Source organism: Parasteatoda tepidariorum, chromosome 4 (genome assembly GCF_982258835.1).
Source record: "Parasteatoda tepidariorum strain Cologne lab strain chromosome 4, Ptep-v5.0, whole genome shotgun sequence".
In the NCBI taxonomy this organism is placed as follows: domain Eukaryota; kingdom Metazoa; phylum Arthropoda; class Arachnida; order Araneae; family Theridiidae; genus Parasteatoda; species Parasteatoda tepidariorum.
In genome coordinates this window covers 87909648-87931648 of record NC_141758.1, presented here as the reverse complement: position 1 = coordinate 87931648, position 22001 = coordinate 87909648, and the positions used below count along the sequence as shown (strand labels likewise).

The 22001-nt window shown below is 26.9% G+C and overlaps 2 protein-coding genes across 3 annotated transcripts in view; one reads left to right on the top strand and one right to left on the bottom strand.

Moving 5' to 3' along the window:
• dor (vacuolar protein sorting-associated protein 18 dor) overlaps nucleotides 1-18726 on the bottom strand; it is a 35108-nt gene extending 16382 nt beyond the window's left edge. The window contains exons 1-17 of one of the 2 annotated variants that reach the window (XM_087161563.1): nucleotides 18519-18726; nucleotides 18162-18265; nucleotides 16256-16329; nucleotides 15665-15771; nucleotides 14031-14203; nucleotides 13291-13375; nucleotides 12465-12544; nucleotides 11328-11440; nucleotides 11153-11238; nucleotides 8597-8695; nucleotides 6909-6987; nucleotides 6586-6669; nucleotides 5924-5981; nucleotides 4430-4533; nucleotides 4293-4353; nucleotides 2501-2565; nucleotides 1728-2016 (exon numbers count right to left, since the gene is read on the bottom strand). In XM_087161563.1, coding sequence (XP_087017689.1) covers nucleotides 1728-2016; nucleotides 2501-2565; nucleotides 4293-4353; nucleotides 4430-4533; nucleotides 5924-5981; nucleotides 6586-6669; nucleotides 6909-6987; nucleotides 8597-8695; nucleotides 11153-11238; nucleotides 11328-11440; nucleotides 12465-12544; nucleotides 13291-13375; nucleotides 14031-14203; nucleotides 15665-15771; nucleotides 16256-16329; nucleotides 18162-18245 — 1641 coding nt within the window. In that variant the 5' untranslated portion in view covers nucleotides 18246-18265; nucleotides 18519-18726. Of the gene's footprint in view, nucleotides 1-1727; nucleotides 2017-2500; nucleotides 2566-4292; nucleotides 4354-4429; nucleotides 4534-5923; nucleotides 5982-6585; nucleotides 6670-6908; nucleotides 6988-8596; nucleotides 8696-11152; nucleotides 11239-11327; nucleotides 11441-12464; nucleotides 12545-13290; nucleotides 13376-14030; nucleotides 14204-15664; nucleotides 15772-16255; nucleotides 16330-18161; nucleotides 18266-18511 lie in introns of both variants that reach the window. The other variant, XM_087161564.1, reaches the window with a different exon arrangement.
• Nucleotides 18727-18906: 180 nt separating this feature from the next.
• On the top strand, nucleotides 18907-20163 carry LOC107454111 (mitochondrial ribosome-associated GTPase 2). The gene has a single exon (XM_016071181.4). The coding sequence runs from the start codon at nucleotides 19044-19046 to the stop codon at nucleotides 20136-20138; it is 1095 nt and encodes a 364-aa protein (XP_015926667.3). The 5' UTR covers nucleotides 18907-19043; the 3' UTR covers nucleotides 20139-20163.
• The last annotated feature ends 1838 nt before the right edge of the window (nucleotides 20164-22001 follow it).

Sequence of the window (22001 nt, the reverse complement as noted above, 5' to 3'; positions counted from 1 at the left end):
AAAGAAAAAAATATCAAACGTAGTGGAATCAGAAAAACAAAACTGCAATCTGCTTCATAAAATAATCCTATGCTTAAATTAATAAACAATTCTCCTTCTATTTTTTTTTTGTTGATAAAAACGTTGATATTTAATTACAGCAGATGTGATTCCACATCAATAAAAACTTGCAAATGATACCGCGCTTGCAAAGAATGAAAATTTATTCAGAAGAAAAAGAATTTATTTTTATTAATCGATGTCAAACAGATAAATATATTTTTCTCTTTCATCTTCTGTTCACTGATATGCATGCAACGCATTTTCCCCACCCCCTCGTAAATCAAACAGAAAATGAAATCAGCATGCCACACACTTGAGCTTGATTGACGGCTTAAAGGAGAAAATAAAACATTCCTCCCTTCCCTGCCTTCAAGGTCAAGGAGGAAATGACGTTTCTCTGGATAAACGGGGAAAAAAATTCTCCCCTTCCTTACATTTTCCTCTACTCAACTTCAAGGATGAGTTCAATTTCTGCTTTTTTTCATAATTGTTCTAGTTTAAAATGGCGGGAAAACCGATGAAAATTTCCCCCGGTTTCCCGGTTATCTGGATACCGGATAAATGGTTCTCTACTGTATTAAAAAGAGTGCTTAACAAGTAAATGATTTTTATATGTTAAAATATTTAAAAAAAAATACCATGGGTAAAACTATAAAAATTTATAAAAAGTATGCTTTGGCTTTAATTACTCAAAGTTATATAATTTTGTTTTTTGTTTTTTTTCCCTTCTTTTTTTTAATTAACAGTATAGTCTAACACGATGAGATGAGTTCCTGACCTCTTAATTTACCTTTCCGTTAGGTAACTTAAGAGGTTCTTTCATTTATGTTGCACTAGAGCTACACAATGGGCTATTGGCAATGGTCTGGGAAACATCCCAGAGGATGATTCGGAGACAACATACATGCATCACATTTCGTTTTACAGGGAGCACACATTCATACATCCATTCATTCATCCATAGATCAGAATTTTGACCTAAATCAGAGAGCGATCAATCTCCTATCCAGTACCCCCAGAGGTATTGATTTGTTACAAAATCTTGGAGGACTTAGTGACACTGATAGATTCAGCGTGCACTACAACATTTTGTACACGGGGAGTTTTCTTCCAACGAGTATCAAGCTCACAACCTCTAATATAGGCACAATCTCCTACAGGCCAGGCTATCCTGGCTGCAAAAAAGAACAAAGAAAACTATACATTATAAGATTGAAATCAGTTATAATTAAGAATAAGTACACCAAAATTTATTTGGGTATTTGTTTTGATATTATTATACTTTTCTCTCGAAGTTAATTTTATGATAAAAAAGTCATGGTCCAAAAATATTTAAGGTAAAACACATGTTAAATATGTATTTTTTAAGGTGAGAAGCACCACATTGCTTTTTAATTTGCAGTTAGGAATTGGTAATGGAGACAGCATATCTGCACCCTAACATTACCTATATTAGCACCCTTTTCACTTCCTGAATCAAAAATGCATCTTTTTAATTAAATCACAATACAATGATAAGAAAATGAGATTGGAAAAAATATTAACTTTAATTTTAGGCTCTTTCATTAGCTTGCCTGAATCAAAATCAAAAATGCATCTTTTTAATCAAAAATGAATCAAAAATGCATCTTTTTAATTAAATCACAATACAATGATAAGAAAATGAGATTGGAAAAAATATTAACTTTAATTTTAGGCTCTTTCATTAGCTTGCGAAATTCTTGTTGAAGATTAACAAATTCCTGAGAGCTCTTTCTTCCAGATGTACGCAAAACACCAAGCTCATTCAGATATATTTCCATCAACCACATAACAATCATTGTGATTTGAGTTTTATCTTGAAGTTTAAGTCCATCTAATTTTTTCAGCAGAAATTTTCTCAGTGCTCCATCCTGTCTTGCTTCCAGAAATTTTAAAGCAATTTCTTCAAATGAGGTGTGAGTTTGAGCATAAATAACAGCACTTTCTTCAAAACTAAGAGAAAAAATAAAGTATCAAATATATTAAAATGAGGTCAAATAAAATAATTCAATAAAACTATGGAAATATTAAGTTTTAATTGTTTTCTGAATTTATTTTCAGAATTTAATCTGTAATGCAGAATAATGTTAAAATTACTTAGCATGTTAAATTTACTTTTACTCAAGTTTTTTAAAAATTGTTTCAAGTATTTGTGTACATAACATTCCAAACACTAGAAAACGAGATTAAACATTTTCTTAAATAATATGTCACTGATTTTAAAATGCAGCTTAACATAAATCCAATACGATATTAATGTCATCTATATTCAAAAAGACATTTCAAAAAGCTTTAAATTATTGCTTAATTTTGATCTAAAACTATTGTTAACGGCATTTAAAAAATCAGTAACATTTAACAATTTTCATAGAAATTTGCTTGAGTATTGACTTGCTATTTTAAAATGGTTTAAATATAAATAATACATAAAAATTACCATTTTTTCTTGAACAAATCATCTGCCTGCTTTGACAAGACTTTATCAATTTTAATAGGATCATTCTAAAAAAAATATACAGCTAATTTAATATCACATTCTTATTTTCCTTTGTTTCTTTATTTTGCATATACAGTAAATTAATTAACTAAAATTGATCAAAATCATTATGGAATATCTTAATTGGCTTTTTATTCCTAAATTTATATGATCAGTATAAAATAATAAAATATTGCTAACACTACTATCATTAATAACATATTTTTAGCTCATTTTTAACTACTTTATTCATAATTTACTGTTAGATACATTTTTAAAAAATTAAGGTTACTTGAACAAAAAAAAAGTCATTTGACTTAAAGTTACAACTGTTTGCTTATCAATATATTCCATTAAGAGCTAATTAAAATAAGATATAGAAAATTACTTAAAATGCATGTTTAATTATTTATCAATACACTATTATTAAATATTTTCAAAAACATTAAAACAGTGTTTCTTTTTCCATTCAATGGAGTTTTGGGAAAAACAGAGAAATCATAAAAACCATAAATAGAAAATTGTTTAGTTTTAAAAAATTTGAAACATCAGAAGAAAACTTGTTAAAAAAAAATTGTTAGTTTACTGTGTTTATAATTAGGGATGAGTTTTGTAAAAAAAAAATGGATATCAAAAATGATATGGTGAAGAAAAAAAAACAGTTCATATACCCGAAATTTCAACAAGAAAAAAGCATGCATATATCGATAGTATATTATAAATGTTTTAATGAAAAAATATTGATGTACGATTTTTTTTAATAAAAAAAATGTGTGCACATAAGAACCTCATTGTGTAATTTTTAAATCATGTGGATAAGAATCCCGATGTGAGATTTATAAATCAGGTTAATATGAATCATGATGTGCAATTAAAAATTGTGTGGATATAGATCACAATGTGTAAAAAATGCGTGAATATAGATCGCAATGTGCAATTTTAAATTGAGCGAATACGAATGGTGTGTAATTTTAAATTTCGTGAATACGATTCACTATGTGCAATTTTAAATTGCATGAGAGTAATTTTAAATCATATATGCGTAGGTAAGAAAAAGCATAAAAAATATAATTTTTTTTTCAGCAGAGCTTTTTTTAAAAACGAAGAAATTTTTGTTTAATGAAATTGAGGGGGAAAACAGTAGAATAATGTCAAAAAGTGAAAAAACTCATCCCTGTTATATGAATATATTAATCCTATAAAACTGATATTAAGAGAACCAAAAATTTTATTTAGATGTAATATCAAATCGATTTTCAAAATTTTGATATTATTTATAAGTGATATTTTAGAGAATTTAAGTAAATAAGCTTTAGAGTTTATGCATTGGTAGTAAGAAATTATGACTTTCTTGCCCTCATTTCTTTTTTTCTGGTAATTGGCAAAAATTTATAAATCCTTAACGCTTATTTAAGCTGTTCAACATTTTCGCATTATTGGCGTTTTAATTTGCTACAAAAGACATATTTTCTAAGGTTACTATTTTAACGCCAAAAGCACTTAAATGCTTCTGTCTTTCTAAAAACGCTCAGAGACTGTCTCTTGAATCTTTCACTAAGATCTTTAGAATTAAAAGATTTATCAAAACAAAAGAATGTTGTATGGTTTAAATAAGACTAAAACAAGAACTTTTCTCAATAAATCTATTTTTTTTTTCAAAAATATCACTTATACTCTGCGTTTATTCAAGTCTTCAGTTATCATTAAAGACTATCAATCACTAAAAACACATTAATCAAACAAATAATATTACCTTGCAATACTTCCTAGCTAATTCATATTCATCTTTATCTAAATAAACTTCCCAAACATATCTAAAACAAAGAAAAAAATAATAATTAACATCCATAATTACAATTTCAACTTGAATTAGTACTCATGATAGATTACCTCTCTTCTCTGAAAATCCTGTATCTATAAATACCCATTTCTGAAAAGGCCCAAATGGTTCCTTTTTCTGGATCTTTAACGATTCCCTTCAGAGAGCCATAAGTCTATAGGTGAAAAAAAAATATCTAAATAAACTAAAATTCATGAATAATAAACCAGTGGTCAGCAACCTACGACCTTTGGGTCACCTGATGATTATATTTATGGCATAATTGATAATTCCATTAGTATAATCTTTTCATTTTCTGTAAAGATAATGTGTAATTCAAAATAGTAGTGACTAAATAGGGACTGAAATTTAGCCTTTTGATTTTGCTGACCACTGGTTTAATTTTGCAAGTTTCAAAGAAATTATTTAAACCATTATTTCTTTAGATGTTCCCACACAACAAACATATAACATTTAGAAGGAAGAGCGGCATGACACCCTTAATTGCTATCCTAAGTTGCTGTGACTTATTGTCTAAAAGTTAGTGAATTATAAATTACTTTACACTGATAGTAAAAAAGACTATGTTGCACAAATGTGCAGAAATTGTTAGGATGTTCCAGAAGCATACAATAGGTTAAAATAAGGCATTCATAATCTATTTAACTTTCCTTTCAAAAGATATAACAAATTTATCAATCATGCTTTTCTTGTTTAAGTAATGCATTCACTCTTTGGATGAAATGTCAGTCCTCTAGTGTGGTTTATTTTCAAGTTAAAACATGTGATCTTTGCAGTTATCTTGACATAGGTTATTTATTAAAAATGGCAGCCCCAAAATAGCATAACATTTTTGAGCAATTTTTCACAAATGAAGTATTATGTTAAAGGTAACTTTTAGGTGCAAATTAATAATATTGAAAAAAAATTGCTTTATGACCATTTTTCTGTTGCTTAGCAAATTCTTTTTAAAGAAAGCATCACCTAGTTAAAATTAGTCAAGAATTTTTTTAGCTATAAGTTAACACTCACAGAATTTTACCCATGCTATAACGTTCGTTTTGGCCCAAACTTTGAGGGTCATTATAGTGATCATTAATTGGAAATCAAAAACTAATAAAATATATATTACATTATTGATAAGCAAAAAAGGTTATTGCAACACCATAAAAAATCAATATACCTAGCATGAATTCATTAAATTACATTACCAATCTTCATAAATCTCTTTTGAAAGAGTAAAATTTGCATCAAAAACTTTTCAAAATATTTGTCTTCCAATTTTTAGACTTAGCAATTATCTAAATGAATGTTATTTAACAAAAACAGTTTCTCACAGCATATTATATTTAACATTTTGAGTTATTCTCATTTATTTTGTTCATTTTCTTATTTTTTTTTTAAAGTAGTATAAGAGTTTAGCAAAATTATTCTAGAACTCCTTAGTTATGACTCCTTAGTCACACTATTTTTGCACATTCATGATATTCCAATATTATAGTTTTCTATCCTTACAGGGACAACAGAAGTTGTTATAATGACATATAGAATAAAATATATATTACTTCAGAAAAAAAATCTTCAAACACCAACTGTTGATTCAATACACTTATGACTTTTAATCTGTAAGCAAAAATAGATATGGTTAAAAAAATTGAAGCTGCATAATAACAAACACTTAATATTGAAAACTAATCAGATAATTTAAAAGCATGATATTTGTGTTGATTAAGAATTTAATTGCAGCATACATCAAAACTTTTAATAAAACTTTTAAACAAAAGAATAAGATAGGCAAGATTATTGTATGACATTTTATAATTACCAAAAGAAAAATAATTTCAAAAAGTGAGCAAGCGAAAAGAAATTATATGTAAGTAAAAAAAGAAATAAATGTATGTATTTCAAGACGAACGTCTAGTCAACTGCACATCTTCCCTGTTTCAGCTTAGACATTACAAAAGTGTCTGTGCTTTTCATATACTAAGATGAAATTATACGCTTTTTTGTTATCATAGTTAAAATCATAGAAATTACTAAAAAAGCCATATTGACATTCCCAAAAATTAAATGCTTACATCTTATGCAAATTTTATTTGCAATAAAAAATAAATCATTAAATGTATGAAATGTATTTAATGATTTAAATATATTTCACATATTTAATGATTTAAGCTAATTACAATCTTAGAATATCTAAAGAAAACAATTCAAAATAGAATCTTACCTATCATGAAAAAGAACAAGAACATGAAACTCTGTTAAAATAATCGACAATGGCACTCTATTCCCACTTTTCTCTTCAGGATAACTATTTTATAGTTAATTTATTAAATACACCAGATTTTTTTTTAAAAAGAAAAACAATGCATTGGCAACAGACTTTGCTAACTAGAAATTAAATTTATATAAATTTTCATACAGACCATATTTACATAACACTTTCAGTTGGAATCTTAAAACTTCAAGAAATAAATGTCATAAATCTCTTTTAAAAAAATTTAAATAAAACCATAATAATAAGACTCATAAAAATTTTCAAAAGGATACTGCAGCAGTTTTCTTTTTACAATCAGATTCTTTGGAGAATCAGCAGCATAATTTATATCACCATATACTATGCCAGGTTCTAAAGAAAAAATAAAATTGTAACAAATTATTAAACTTTTGAGCCTAGGGATGGCTTTCATTGAAAGTTTTTCTTATCCTCCAGAATATGCAAAGAATATTGAGAGGGGAATCACAGACAAATTATTTGAATAAAAAACAACTTATCTTAATTTCAAACTATCATAAGTGACATTTCAATTCTTATGGTTTAATTTCCACTTTAAATACAAACAACCTTGACAAATTTCAAAAACAAATCTTGTAGTGGGAAAAGAAAAAACAAGGCAATTATTTAAAAAAAAGAAAGAAAAAAAAACTCATCTTGTAAAACAGTATATACAAACCAAACTACTTTCAGCAAATGAAAAACTAAAGAAAAGAAAAAGTATAATTCGTTGAATTCAAAATAAATTAGAGGTAGATTTATTGTAAAAAAATAATAAAATATACTATTTTCAATTCCAGAATCATTTCGTTCAAAACTGAAAGTTTCTACAGTTTCTAGCATGAATCATTATTATTAAAGCAATGAACAACTTTTATTAGTTTGAAACCAACGAACAGAAAAGTTATACAGTATTGTTGCAATATAAAAAATAACTGATATCAATTAGTTAATATTTTGTTAATATTATTTAATTAAAATAATAGAATTCAAAACATTCTTAATCAAATAATATTAAATTAATGTTTCAACAGTTTTGAACCGAAAACAAGGAATATGCCGATTAATATTTTCAAATCACCATTTAAAAATTCTTTAATAAGATAAGAGCATTGTTGTTTGGAATTGATCATTTTTAATATCAGATAAAAGAGATGAATGAATAACTATGAAACTGCAAGACTCCACCCTAAGCATTTAGTGAAAATGATAAATAAAAGTATGATCAAAGAATTCTTCACCACTAAAATTTGTTAATGTAAAAATGTTAATCGAGACAGATTCTTTTTCATAAAATTTATGAATTTCCAAAAAGTTTGATACAATGAATCCTGCACATAAGACTACACGCTTTAATAATGTATATAATTTGTGGACAATCCCCACAATTGAGCTATTGAACTTCATGATTTCTACAAACATTATTATCAAAATAAAAAAGTGTTGGACCAGAAATCCAAACTTTTTGATTCTGCAAACTGATTATTTAAAAATCCACACTTTTCATAAAAAATGGGAGGTTCTGTAAACACACAAAAATCAGGAATATCAGGCCAAAAAGATAGAAATCAGTAAAAAAATTTTTATCCAGAAAATTGTGTCACTTCATCTTGAATAGAGCTTTTAAGACCTGCAGTATACAATCATTGCGTTGAGTAAGCCAATGTAACATTCTTAAGTTCTTTGAATAGCTGAAATTATTTTTACATGAAGTTATTTTTAGTAGCAAATTAACTATTTATTGATGGATATTTGAAATTAGAAAGGGTTGTTTTTTTCTATTAAAATGTTGAAAAAACTTTGTTACATAGCAAGTATCAGTTTTCTATTTATTCATTAACACAAGAAACTGATCTTAGTGTATTTTGGTGAGAAATTAGCAGTTTTTTCTACAAAAGCGAAATTATTGCAGAAAATATTAAGTAATTTTAGATAAAAATGCGAAATTAAAATAAATGTTTACCAGTCATCCATCCAAATGTTACTGGTAGAACTTTTGGATTTGGGTAATAAAGTTGAAGCTTGCTGTAAGACAGTGTCCCAGGAAGTTCAATGTGACTCTCTGACAAAAAAAAAATAGTAAGTCATAAGGATTATGAAATAAAATTCGAACCAGTATATTTATATCACTAAGTACATTAATACATTATTTTGTCAATTTAAAGTAGAAATATATAGCTACAAGCAAAAAAACATGAGAATTCTTAGACCTTTTACTCTGGCACCACAATTTTTTAAAATTTGCAGCATTTTTATAATTTTAAAATAAAAAATAATTTAAAAATCTGTTTAAAATTGTTAGTTTTTGAAAGTAATATTAAATTTCTTTACTTTTTAAAAAATACTTTATTGAATGAAATTTTTTTATTATTATTATTTCAAAAATATACTTTAATCTTTTTATCATGCACAGCACCATGAAAAAAAAGAGAACAAATAAATAATTTTTATTCTAATACAGTGTAACGTCCCATATCCGGACGTCCCTTTTCCGGAAGGGTCAATTTCCCGGACACTTTTTAACAATCAAAATAAACAAACATTTCTTCATCTTCCCCACTCTCTTAAAAAAAAAAAAAAAAAAAAGGATTTTGACAGGTTTTTTCCTTTCTTAGCTTCTAGTGATCTATGCATTAAACCCATAAATCAACAGAAAAGAGAACAGAAGATCTACCACGCTCCTCCTCTGGAATGCAGGAAAGGGGGGGGGGAGATTTGTTTTCAAAAGAGCACAATTGAGTCCCCTCCCCCCTTCTTTCCTGTGCAGCTGGCTAGTAAAAGAGGCATTTCCTGGAACCTTTTTGATAAAGTGTTAGGGAAAGAAGTACTGTGAAAAAGGGTAAACACAGCAAACGTTAAAGTGGAGGGGGAATCCCCTTTAGTCACACAAGAAAAAATAAAGAGAACCCAATCAGCATGCCACGCCTTTATGCTTGATTGATAGCCAATGACAGGAGAGAAAATAAGAACTTGTCACTTCCCCCCCCCCCTTCAACTTGAATGGCAAGTAAGAAGGAAATGAATTTTGCTTCTTCACCTACCCACCTTAATGAATGAATGACGGGAATTTCCCCTTCTTGCTTGAAACGTTCTAGTTCAAAATGGCGGAGAGAGCAATTAATATTTTCAAAACTGTAAATTTTTTTAGTTTCCTATATTTATTTTTATAATAGCAATAATTATTTTTTTTTAAATATTTTGTTTTTGATTGATTAGATATCATTCTAATACTAAAACATTATTGCCCGAAAAATAATGTTATTTAATTTCTGCTTCTTAGATTCAGATCATTTTAATCTCTGTTTACCTTGGGGGTCTATTATACGGAAAAATCGATTATCCGGACTTCGGAAAGTCCCGCCGATTCCGGATACGCGACTTTCCACTGTAATTGGATTCTTTCATTAATAGGCAATTGTAAGGTTCCTAAGGCATCGGGGGAAAAAAAGACCTTACATCCCATTTAAAAAACTGAAAACGGCTCATGAAAGTCTACTGACTTCACTGGTCTAACAAGGTCTTGTAAAATTTACACGATTCCTAAAGTTGAGAGTTCAGCCTTGCTAGGATAGGCGACAAATAACCATGTGATGTAAAGAGCCAATCATCATGCGCCTGATTTAAAATATGACTTGAAGCTGCTTTTGCCCAGCAATGTTTGTTTGTAAGTAGGCTACGAGATTCAAAAGCTAGAGGCGATGAAAAATCTAGTTTTTATTCCTCTTCTAATGTCGCACTCAAAGTCAAACCTTGGGTAAATGGTAAGTTATACATAAACGTAAGAGGTTTGCAATTTTCTTACTTTTGCTGACAGTGGGAGAAAATTCAAAAATCATCAAAATTATTCTTATACAACATTTGAATCGTCAGAAAAATAAAATTATGATAATATTTTTATCACAATTGTAACATTAATGCTAATTTGATATCAATCCTCTGAGCGTTAGTTATGGTTTATTTCGAAATTTAAAACGCAGGCTTACCTGTATCAAATAAATAAATAAATAAAATGGTTTTCCTCACATTATTTAATGGGAAAGTAATGAGTAGCAGCTAATTCTCAGTGCAATTTTACCCTAGGGCTCAATGCTTGGAGAGTTCAGTGGTTGCATTTTTTATTTTTTAATTCAAATTATGCTAAAAGAGATGCTAAATGTTGAATTAAACATACTGATTTTTTAAAAAAAATCTCATTTTAATCAACAACTAAGAAAGATACATCAATCTTTTAAAATCTAAAGATACATCAATCTTTTAAAATCTTTAAAAAAAGCTTTGGCAAAACTTATCACACACTTGATAAGGAAAAATTACACGCATTTAACTCAACAAAGATTTTGAGCAAGTTCCAAAATTTAAATTTGGAAAAAACAATTTTAATTTTTATCAAAACTGAAACACTTTTAAATTCAATAAAGTCCAAAATAATTTTATCAAATTTATTAAGGAAGATATTGGAAAAAAACTTTTCGCTAAACCAATAATTAACTAAAAAAAAATTCTTTATAAATTAACTTACCAGGAACATCTTTATAATAATGGAATACATTTTGCAGAACAGGTGGGTCACTGGAATTAGAATCTCCCATAAACTGAATAAGCCTCCTTACAAAATAAAACAAATGCATATTTAAAAATTTGTTAAAATTGTATTGCTTTTAAAAAGATGCTATACAAGAATATTACAAACTTACTGCGGTGTTGTTACAAATGCAAAATATTTATCACCAGAAATTTTGTGAAACACAATACCAGTGATAGTTTTGCAGTCTGAGCTCAGTACATTTGTAACCCCCAGATCAAAAACCTAAAAATAAAGCCAGCATTATACATTTATTTGACTGATTTAAAGGTCTAGATTTCATATTTTAGTTCAAACTCAGTAAAACGTTTTTTACACATGGATTTCTTGAACCATCTAAAATCAAAATGAGCAAATAAAGTTATCTACAAATAAAACTTTACACATGACAAAAAGCAGGCCCATAATGGACTGAGCCTCAGCTAGCAGCTTTTTTTGACTTTTTTTTAAGATTTTCAAAAAATTTAAATTTTATTAAGTAATGCTACTATTTTTGCCAGTTAATACTTTATTTATACTAATTAATTAATATATTTATTAATATTTCATAAAGAAAGATAGAAAACATGTGATAAATAAACAAATTGCCTTACCATCAAATAATTTGCAATTCAATAGCATTGGTATTTGTCAAACTCGTAGATTGATTCATTATTAGATTACATCAATCCCAGTGCTTGATACCAATAAAATGAATAATCCTTCTGTTACAGTATGTCTTTATCTTTTTTTAAAAACAAGCATTTAACTTATTCTTTCACTTATATCCAAATACATGGAAAATGATGCCTAAATGATATGATTTCTCAAAAATATTTATTAATTTAAAATTAACCGTCTTCACAAAATACTGTAATAGCTTTGGGTGCAATAAATCCCACATATGTTTGCCAAAAGCTACATCACTGCCCAGTAAATACTTCTACGGTATTTTGTGAAAAATATATACAAGTTTGCGATTAAATTTCTCTCACATTCACGTATTCATCCATGCATTTTGCAATAAATATCTAAGCTGTGCAAACCTAATGTAATATTGAAGTTTTAATAAGAAACAAAAGAATATTTAATTTATTTTTATTTTCTTTGAAAAATAGCAGTTTTAACAAAATTTATTATTATTTGAAAGTTTATAAAAATTTAATATTATCCAAAAGTTTATAAAGCTAATAGTGGCAAAAATAATAATAAAAAATAGAGAATAATAATATTAAAAAAAGAGAAAATTATATTGCAACTGAAGACATACTTGCTTAAAATATTGTTCAGGGCTACTTTGGAAAAAAGGTCTATCATCTCCTGATGCTAATTCGGTTTCAAAAATTAATCCTAAAAATAAGAAAAGTTACTAAAAGATTTCAAAAATTAATCCTAAAAATAGGAAAAGTTACTAAAAGGTTTCAAAAATTAATCCTAAAGATAGGAAAAGTTACTAAAAGGTTTCAAAAATTAATCCTAAAAATAGGAAAAGTTACTAAAAAGTTTCAAAAATTAATCCTAAAGATAGGAAAAGTTACTAAAAGGTTTCAAAAATTAATCCTAAAAATAGGAAAAGTTACAAACTTTTAATGTAAATTTAATTTAATACGCTATATTTATAGGATTATTAAATATAATACTTGATGATTAATAAACTAAAATAAATAATTAATGCAGTTTAATAAGATAAGTTCCAGATATATGTATACTGAGCACAGATAAGCATTTACTAAAATAAATTTTAGTTACAATTTTTAGTTTGGAACAAACTTTTGAATCTACCTAAAATTTTATTTAACAAACAGGCATAATCATGATATAAAAATAATTCAATTTAATGATAAAGTGCTGGCATTGAAAAAAAATCAAATATCAAATATGCATTTGTAAAATAAACAAAACTTTAACCATAGAGCTTCATGTTTACATCAACAACTATAGAATTTCAAAATTACAGGAAAAAAGGTAATACTGCTAAATATATTGTTTAAGAAAATAGAATTAATAAACTTCTACTAAAATTTAAAATAATGAATGTAACCGTAATGCATTATAAATGAAATATTAGGCTGGAATAACTATTTCTAAAAAGTTACCTTTCGTAGTTCCAATAAGTAGTATTCCAGTTGAATTGTCAGTAGATCCCAGAGGATTCCACGCTACAGAACTTATAACTTGTCCCTAAAAATTTAAATTTCTGTTTTATTAATTATTATTAAAAGTCACATGATTTTGGAAAAGCATTCCTAATTTCCAGTAAAATGTAGCCTTTTCAAACAAAATCTTTAATAAAAATGAATACTGAAAATATCTATACAAGTCTAAGTTTGTATGAAATAATATTATTAGCTATATTTCACAATTTAATAGTTTTATAAGTGAATTCGTAATTATTTAAGCTCAGGAGAATTGAAATGAAGTCAAATTAAAATGAAAAAAAATCTAATAGACTAAAAAGATTAATAATAGAAAACTAACAAAAGCTAATAAAAAGAAAGAAAAAATTATAATTCCCTTAATTTAATTTCATTAGTTGAGCAAAAATATTGAAAATATACAAGCTAAATTTCACAACTTGAATTGGTAGTATTTTAGAAACTAAAGCATGCAACTATAACTGTAATTAAAGTAACTATAAAGTACACCAAGTGATTTAATATTTTTCAAAATTGTCACTGAAAAATTCATTACAGAGGGAAATCATTAGAATAGCTGTTTATCATCTAAAAAAAATTATAAAACATATAACAATCATATAATAATAGGAGAATCAACACTTCACAAAGAGTACAGATCTAAAATTATACCTTTTACGAAAAAAATATATTTTTTTTACCTTCATTTTATTACAATGCTGAGCTTTCTTTGAAGATTGAAAAAGGTATAAATTTTCAAAGGGTCCTTCATTTCCAGGATTAACCAAACTAATAAGGAGATGTTTACCCATGCGATCAAGAAACAATTCATAAATTTTCACTCTTTCTGATGCCCCTTTTTGCAAATCAATATCTAATTTTTAAAAAATAAAATAAAATCATTATTAGAGAAAACTGATCAAGAAACAATTCATAAATTTTCACTCTTTCTGATGCCCCCTTTTGCAAATCAATATCTAATTTTTAGAAAATAAAATAAAATCATTATTAGAGAAAACTGATCAAAAAACAATTCATAAATTTTCACTCTTTCTGATGCCCCTTTTTGCAAATCAATATCTAATTTTTAAAAAATAAAATAAAATCATTATTAGAGAAAACTGATCAAGAAACAATTCATAAATTTTCACTCTTTCTGATGCCCCCTTTTGCAAATCAATATCTAATTTTTAAAAAATAAAATAAAATCATTATTAGAGAAAACTGATCAAGAAACAATTCATAAATTTTCACTCTTTCTGATGTCCCTTTTTGCAAATCAATATCTAATTTTTAAAAAATAAAAGGAAATCATTATTAGAGAAAACTGCAAATAGAAATCAAAGTTATTTTGTGGATAACAATTTAATTTTGCAAATATAAATACATATATAAAAGAGTAAGTCCATATTTTTGAAATTAGATTTAAGACCAGTAGATTTAAAATTTATATAAGAACACTGTGTCTGAGACATAGAGATTTAAGATTTTTTTTTTTTAATTATAACTTCAAGAATATGAATAAAAGGATTAATGAAAAATTAGAAAATATTAAGAAGGTTTAGATATCTTAAGATAAAATATTTTGCGAAGGAACCATTTTTCACATAAAATATTTTATTAAGTTCCGTTTCAACGTTAAAATACTTTGTGAAAGCAAACTAAAAGTACTCCAATATATATATATATATATATACATTAAAAAGAACTAAATTGTCTCAAAAACTACATTTGAAAAATGTTGATAGGTATTTAAAATCAGTAACAGTTAAATTAATTCCCCCATCAACACTAAATACTATAACACTAACGGGAATAAATAACAATAAACACAAAAAGATAGATTTTTATATATATTAAAAGATAGAATAAAGATTTTTTTTTCCTTAGCGATTTTTCATACAACAATTAGAAACATTTGAAACTGGCCATATATATAAAAATTTAATAACTAAAAGTTCAAGTAAATGAATGCTTTTGTAATTATATAACTTTCCACAAATATAATTGATGACTATGCAACTTAATCAGAGATACACAGGTTAGATATACATTTAAAAATTACAGGCTTAAAATAACACCTAAAATAGTAAATAAAACTTTATTTCAAATAAAAATATAAAGAACTAATAAACACATTATGCATATTTACAGAGACTCCATAATGCATCCAAAAAATTTACTTAGGAAAAACCTACAACAAACCATACAAACCAAGCACTTATAAAATAAAAATACTAAGTTTTATCGAATGCACTTTTTAAATAATATAATGAATTAATCTGGAAACAACATATTTATTAAGAGAAACAAAATAATGCATAAAGAACCATACCATCATAATTGTCTGGATTATTTAAATCCATTCTTCGTATTTTGTTTCTCATGCCAAGTATCAATTTATTGTTACAAACTGTCATATGCGTAATAGAATCAGAAGGACTAAAATATAATAAAAGTATTTAAAAATGTGAGATCAAATGCAATGATAAATAATATATTTCTTAACTATGAATAACATTTCTTATTGAAAATATTTTTGACTAATAATTTTAAATATTCAATTGATTCATTAGTCTATCTTATATTTTACAAAAAATTAAGTAATAAATTAATAAAGTAATGTAATCAGAAGATACAACAAAAAAAAAAGCCAATTGATTTCTTATTCTGAAAATTCACATATTTCCTTCTAAAATTTAACACATTAAAAAAATATAAAAGATTATATACAATGTGAATTAGAAATTGTTAAGAATTAAAATTTTAAGAATATATTGAATTAAAAAAAAACATTAAGACAAATATAAGAGATGATCATTTCTATAATACTCTGAATTTAAGTTTTATTTAAAAAAAATTAGCAAATTTTATTCCAAAAATGAAATGAAAAAAAAAAAACAAAAAAAACTTTATTAATATTTACTTGAAATTTATCCTTTTTTTAGTAAACATAGGAGCATCATCTTCTAAATTGGCATTAATTAGACCAGCAGTTGTCTATAAAAATGAAAACACAAATATTTGAAAAAATCTTTAAGGATTGACCTGTTATATTCATGAAGTGTATATCTTTCATTAAAATCATGTGCATTTAGGAGACATTTGATTTTATAAAGCGGGTGATTTTACAAGCCCGTATATCAATAATTAGGAAGAAAAAAGGTAGATTCAAAGTTTAACTTTACAAAGATAATAAAAATTATATCAATTATGTACTATATATATATATTATTTTTAGTTTTTTGATTTAACCAAGATATTTTGATTACAAAATGGATTTAAAATACAGATGTATTATTGCTTGATAAGCAGAATTTAAAATTAAAAAACTTTTGTAACTTTCAGTGCTTAGAATGCAAAAATAAATTCTAATACATTTGAAATTTATTGCTGAAAATAAAATCTTTCTGTTAAGGCATGCTGGTATTTCCAAAAAAAATTTTAAATGAATTTGAAATTGTTCCCTCAACCTTTATGCTTAAAATCATATCAGAACAAGAGAAAAAAATAATTTCATAACTGTTCATTATACTAGTTTCACTAAGTTCTTAATAATGTGATTTTGTCAAGTTGTATAAATGGTTGTACACACAAAAATGAAGAATCATGCACAAAAGAAAAAACTGATTTAAAAAAAAAAAAAAAAAAAAAAGAACATATTTGTTTGAAATAAATAAATTAATCTAAAAAAGTATTTGAAGAAAATGTTGTATTTTTAGAAAAAACAATTTTTTAAAAGTAGCTAATCAGAATTAAATCTAGTGCTGAATTTAAATTGTTATAAATATTTTAAAATTACCCTTTAAACTTAATGATTTAATTTAACTTATAATTTTAAGAAAATTGCAAAATGAGGTACAGTGATTCTTGGCAGTTGTTTTAATATCACATTATTGATTAATAGTTTTTAATTCTTATATCTAATGTTATTGAGTGACAGTGGATTTATATCAGTTTTCATTTAGGCTACAAAGGCCTACTGGCCTTTCAAATATTACGTAAGCACTAGCCAAGTTGGGAGAGGAGTTAATGATTTGCTTATTTTTGCTACTCAGGATGGCAAAGCAATAGGAGAAATGCTTACACAAGAGATTAAAATCTTTATATTTTCCAAAATTTTCTTAGAAAGTAAAATAAAAAGCTTAACAAATAATTACAAGTGGAAAATTTTTAATTGTGGAATTGAAGTTGAATTTAAAGAGAAAGAAATAATGTTAAAAAAAATTTCTTAGCAGAGTTTAAGAGTTATGAATACAAAAGATTCCTGAAAAAATATTCCAGTCAAAATTTTATAAAATGAATTCAAATGTAACTTTCTTTTATTGCAAAGTTACATCTGTTTATTTGAATTTAATCTTAAAACTAGATTGCTACAGTAAATGTCAAAGATAAACCAAAATTCAAAGCAGGTCTGCAACTTTCTAATATAATCATAGGAGGAAGGCTTGTGATTTGCTTATTTCTACTAACAAGGAGGGGAGACTGAAATTGCCAAAAATATGTTTAATATTTAAACTCCCCTAAAAGATTATAATAATATTCTCCTCAAAAAAACTCAAATATATACATTGGATATTAAAAAAGAAAAGTGAATACCAACAGATAGAAAATTTCAGTGTATTCATTTTAATTAAATACATTGATGATTTATAAAAAGTAATATATGTCTCATGAAATTTAACTTTGACTGTAAGTTGTTATTAGCCAAGATAAATAAAAAAAACACTGTAGCAAATTCATATCAATTTTCAAAAGAAATAAAATCACATCTATAATTACCCCCAATTTTAAAATAATTTTTATGTTACGCAAATCAAATGTAAACTTACCATTTCTGGTATTACAGGCTTCCCTGTCATGTAACCTGATGAAAGTGATGCAGCCTGTTCATACTGATCAAATAAAGAGGCCATTTTTAAGAAGTAGTTTGACCCTGTAATTATAAAAGCAAATTAACAAGTTGCATGTTTCTTTAAATTCTAAAGGGAAACATAAAACAAATTAGATTGTTTCATTTCAGTGTGCTTAAAAAAAAAACATATTTTAAACAAAATAAATGAGCTTTAAACAATTAAAATTTTATTTATCTATGACTACTTTTTTTAAGGCTCAAGAAAAATGGTACAGAATAATTTAAAAATAAATCAGCAATGAAATAGAATGATATTGAAGATCACGCCTCTTACGAAAAGCTGAACTCGCCCAAGCTTCCTTTCAAGAACAAAATGCAATATCTAAATGCATACACACATGTAGTGGATGTAACAAATTTGTAATATGTATTTTATTTCCTATTCAGATAGCCATTTAAAGTTAGAGAAAAGAAATAACTGAAATACAAATCTGTCACAGTTTTGTTTATCAAATACAGAACAGCAAGGTTTCTGGCTACCTAGTTTTGTACGATTTGAGTCTCCATATTAAAAGTATTATTAATTTTATTGTCTGAAACATTTAACTAATTTGGATATGATCCTTCATTAAATTTTTTATTGTATTATTTTTATTTATTAATAGCGTAATTTAGTTTACATCAGAAAAGCTTTTAAATTTTTTTGAAAAGTTTTAATAACTGTAACTTTACTTAGAAGTTTGTTTATTTACAAACTGTGTCCTATTCTGCTGTGTAAATTTAAAATCAATCAATGTAAAAAACCGGCAACAGTAAAGTAATTATATATCATTTAAAAAGTTTAATAACTCCTTTTAAGATGCGGGTCTTATTGTCTTTTAGTTCGTTTATACGATTTTATTCAAAATCGTCTGCAAAACCTTTACGGAAGACAAAATTAACGCAGGTTAATGAAACGAAACCCCAAAAGTTTGTAGATTTTCGAGAAATCACAGCAACAGGTGGCAAAGGAGGAGATGGCTGTATAGCATTTTTAAGATTACCGAGAAATCCAAATGCAGGTCCAAGTGGAGGTGACGGTGGTCATGGTGGCCATGTAATATTACAAGCTAATAGTGAAACAAAATCCTTAGATCATGTTCCTCCAATTACGAGAGGTTGTAATGGAATTTCAGGTCGTGGTAAACATATGCATGGTGCAAATGGTTCTGATTTTATTCTTGATGTACCACTTGGTACGTTGGTCAAAGAAGAGGACAAACTAATGTGTGAATTAAACGAGCATGACTCCAAATTCGTTGCAGCAAGAGGTGGTGCTGGAGGACATGGTAATCATTTTTTTCTTAGTAACGAAAACAGACATCCTGAAATTGCTGAACGTGGTGCAAAAGGTGAAGTTCGTAAATATACTCTAGAACTTAAAATAATGGCCCACATCGGCTTGGTGGGTTTTCCAAACGCTGGGAAATCTACTCTCCTCAGAGCGATTTCCAGAGCTCGGCCGAAAATCGCTTCCTATCCGTTTACAACTCTGAATCCTCATATTGGGATAGTTCATTATGATGATTACGTACAATTAGCAGTTGCTGATTTACCTGGAATTATTCCAGGTGCGCACGAAAATCGAGGTCTGGGAATATCTTTTCTTAAACACATTGAAAGATGTTCTGGAATATTGTATGTCATTGATGTATTGTCTAATTATGCATTACAAGAGCTACAGCAACTTCAATATGAGCTCGAAAAATATCAAGAAGGACTTTCAACTAGGCCACATGCTGTTGTAGCGAACAAGTGTGATTTGGATTCTGATGGTACAAAACTGAAAGAAATTAAAGAGGCTCTTGATATTCCAATATTTCCTATATCAGCCAAGTTTGGGACTAATATTTTAGATCTTTTGAAATACATACGTAAACTTTATGATGAGGGTGATAAAAAAATGATTTGGTAGTTTTTAAATAAAAAATTTCTCAGTATTAGTGTTCAGTCATTGAGTTAAAATAAAAGCTTATGAAATAAATGTTGATTTATGTACACAAAATAAAAATTGTTTGCAATATGTTCACAGCTGTCTATCTAAAAAATCAAAATTATTCTTGGAACTATTACTGAAATTTTAAACATGACTGTAAAATTTTATTAATAACTTAATGATCAGTTTTTACTAAAGGGCTGTGCTTACACTTTTATTTTAAAATACTGATTACTACATGGACTTTCCCGAAAATTGTGACATTTTTGTACCCTAAGAATAATAAAAAAAAGTGAACTTATATAAAGAAAATAGTCCTGGGTTTTCAAAAATAACTAATTTTGATTTATTACAAATTCAAATATTTTACTAATTTTATTTATTTTTAAAATATGAAAGTAGCTACCTTAAATACACAGAATCAATGTTAATTAGTTTATTGGCAATATTTTTTAATTGTGAATTGAGAAACAGTAAGACAGTTATTTTTATTTATAAATATTCGAGGCCGGCCAGGTGGCCGAGTGTTTAGCGTGCCTGACTGTGAAGCCAATGGCTGCGGGTTTGAATCCCGCTCTGGGTATGGATGTTTCTCTCTGTGTTGTCTTCTGATGTATGAATGTGGCCCACCCTATGAACGGGTATTTGTGGCGTAGGTAATGTTGCTCGTCTCCTTGACTTTGGTTCACAGGTGCCCACTGGGTAACGATAAATGAGCAACACTTCCGGCATCTTCTAAGGCGAAGAACGAAAGTTCAGTGCCTGCCGTTATTTAAAAAATAATAATAAATATTCGAGAAAATGTCCCTTTGTTTTATATTATCTTGTTTCCATTTTCAATAAAATCTTTTAAAATTCACTATATTTTTTAATCAAGTAAGGACAAAAAAAAGTGTTTTGAAACACTGAATAGGTATATTAATTAATATTAAAGAATTAACTGAAAAGAAATACCCCCCCCCCATAAAATTATCAATTATCTTTTGATTTTTACTTAAGTGATTTGAAAACAATTTATTTATTTTAGTATAAGATGATTCACAGTTATATAGGACTTGAAAATATATGCCAGGAATTCCTCTTTGGTATTTATATTGTATTATGTTCATAAAGGGTGTCTTTTATTTGTTTTGTAAACTGTGAGCATTTCATGGTTTTCCTCGCCATGAAACACAAATGCAAGATGGTTTAACCAATATCCTCACAACAAACAGTTTATCTCTTTGCTAATCCAGAATTTATCTTCTGGGTTAGGTTCATTATTACAAGGCTGCATAATTTGTTTGAAAATCATTTTATTATTCATAAAATATTTTCCAAATACTAACTATATATCTATTCAAGGATTTGAATGTATTACAAAATAACACATTAAGAGTTTCAAATTAATAATAAAATTTGGATAAATGGAAACATTTTCAAGGTATCTCAAATCACAATTGAAGAAGGTGAGATTAAAAACATCAAAACCAGTAAGTTTGTCTCAGTAAATTATGAGCAGATAAAAGACAATAGAAACTCCTTTAAATTTTTTGTACGACAATTCAACCACTTTTGATAAAAAAAATTTTCCTGTCATCATATTAGTTAGTCTTATTTTCTTCCTAAATATAAATTTACAACCCATGATATATACTATACATTAGATGTGTGAGCCTACATTATTGATAAGAATTTGAAAGCATACATCATGAGGGGAGACTGCAGAGGAGCTAATATGTTAACGGGAGTTTAACAGACCGATAATGACTTTACGACTAACAATATTCAACACCATAACCTTGTAGTTTTGAATCCAACCCAGAAAACGCAAGAACTCCTGGAACAAGCATTGGGACAAAC

Coding starts and splice junctions, on each gene's coding strand:
- LOC107454111 (XM_016071181.4), top strand. CDS start 19,044: ATGCGGGTCTTATTGTCTTTTAGTTCGTTTATACGATTTTATTCAAAA.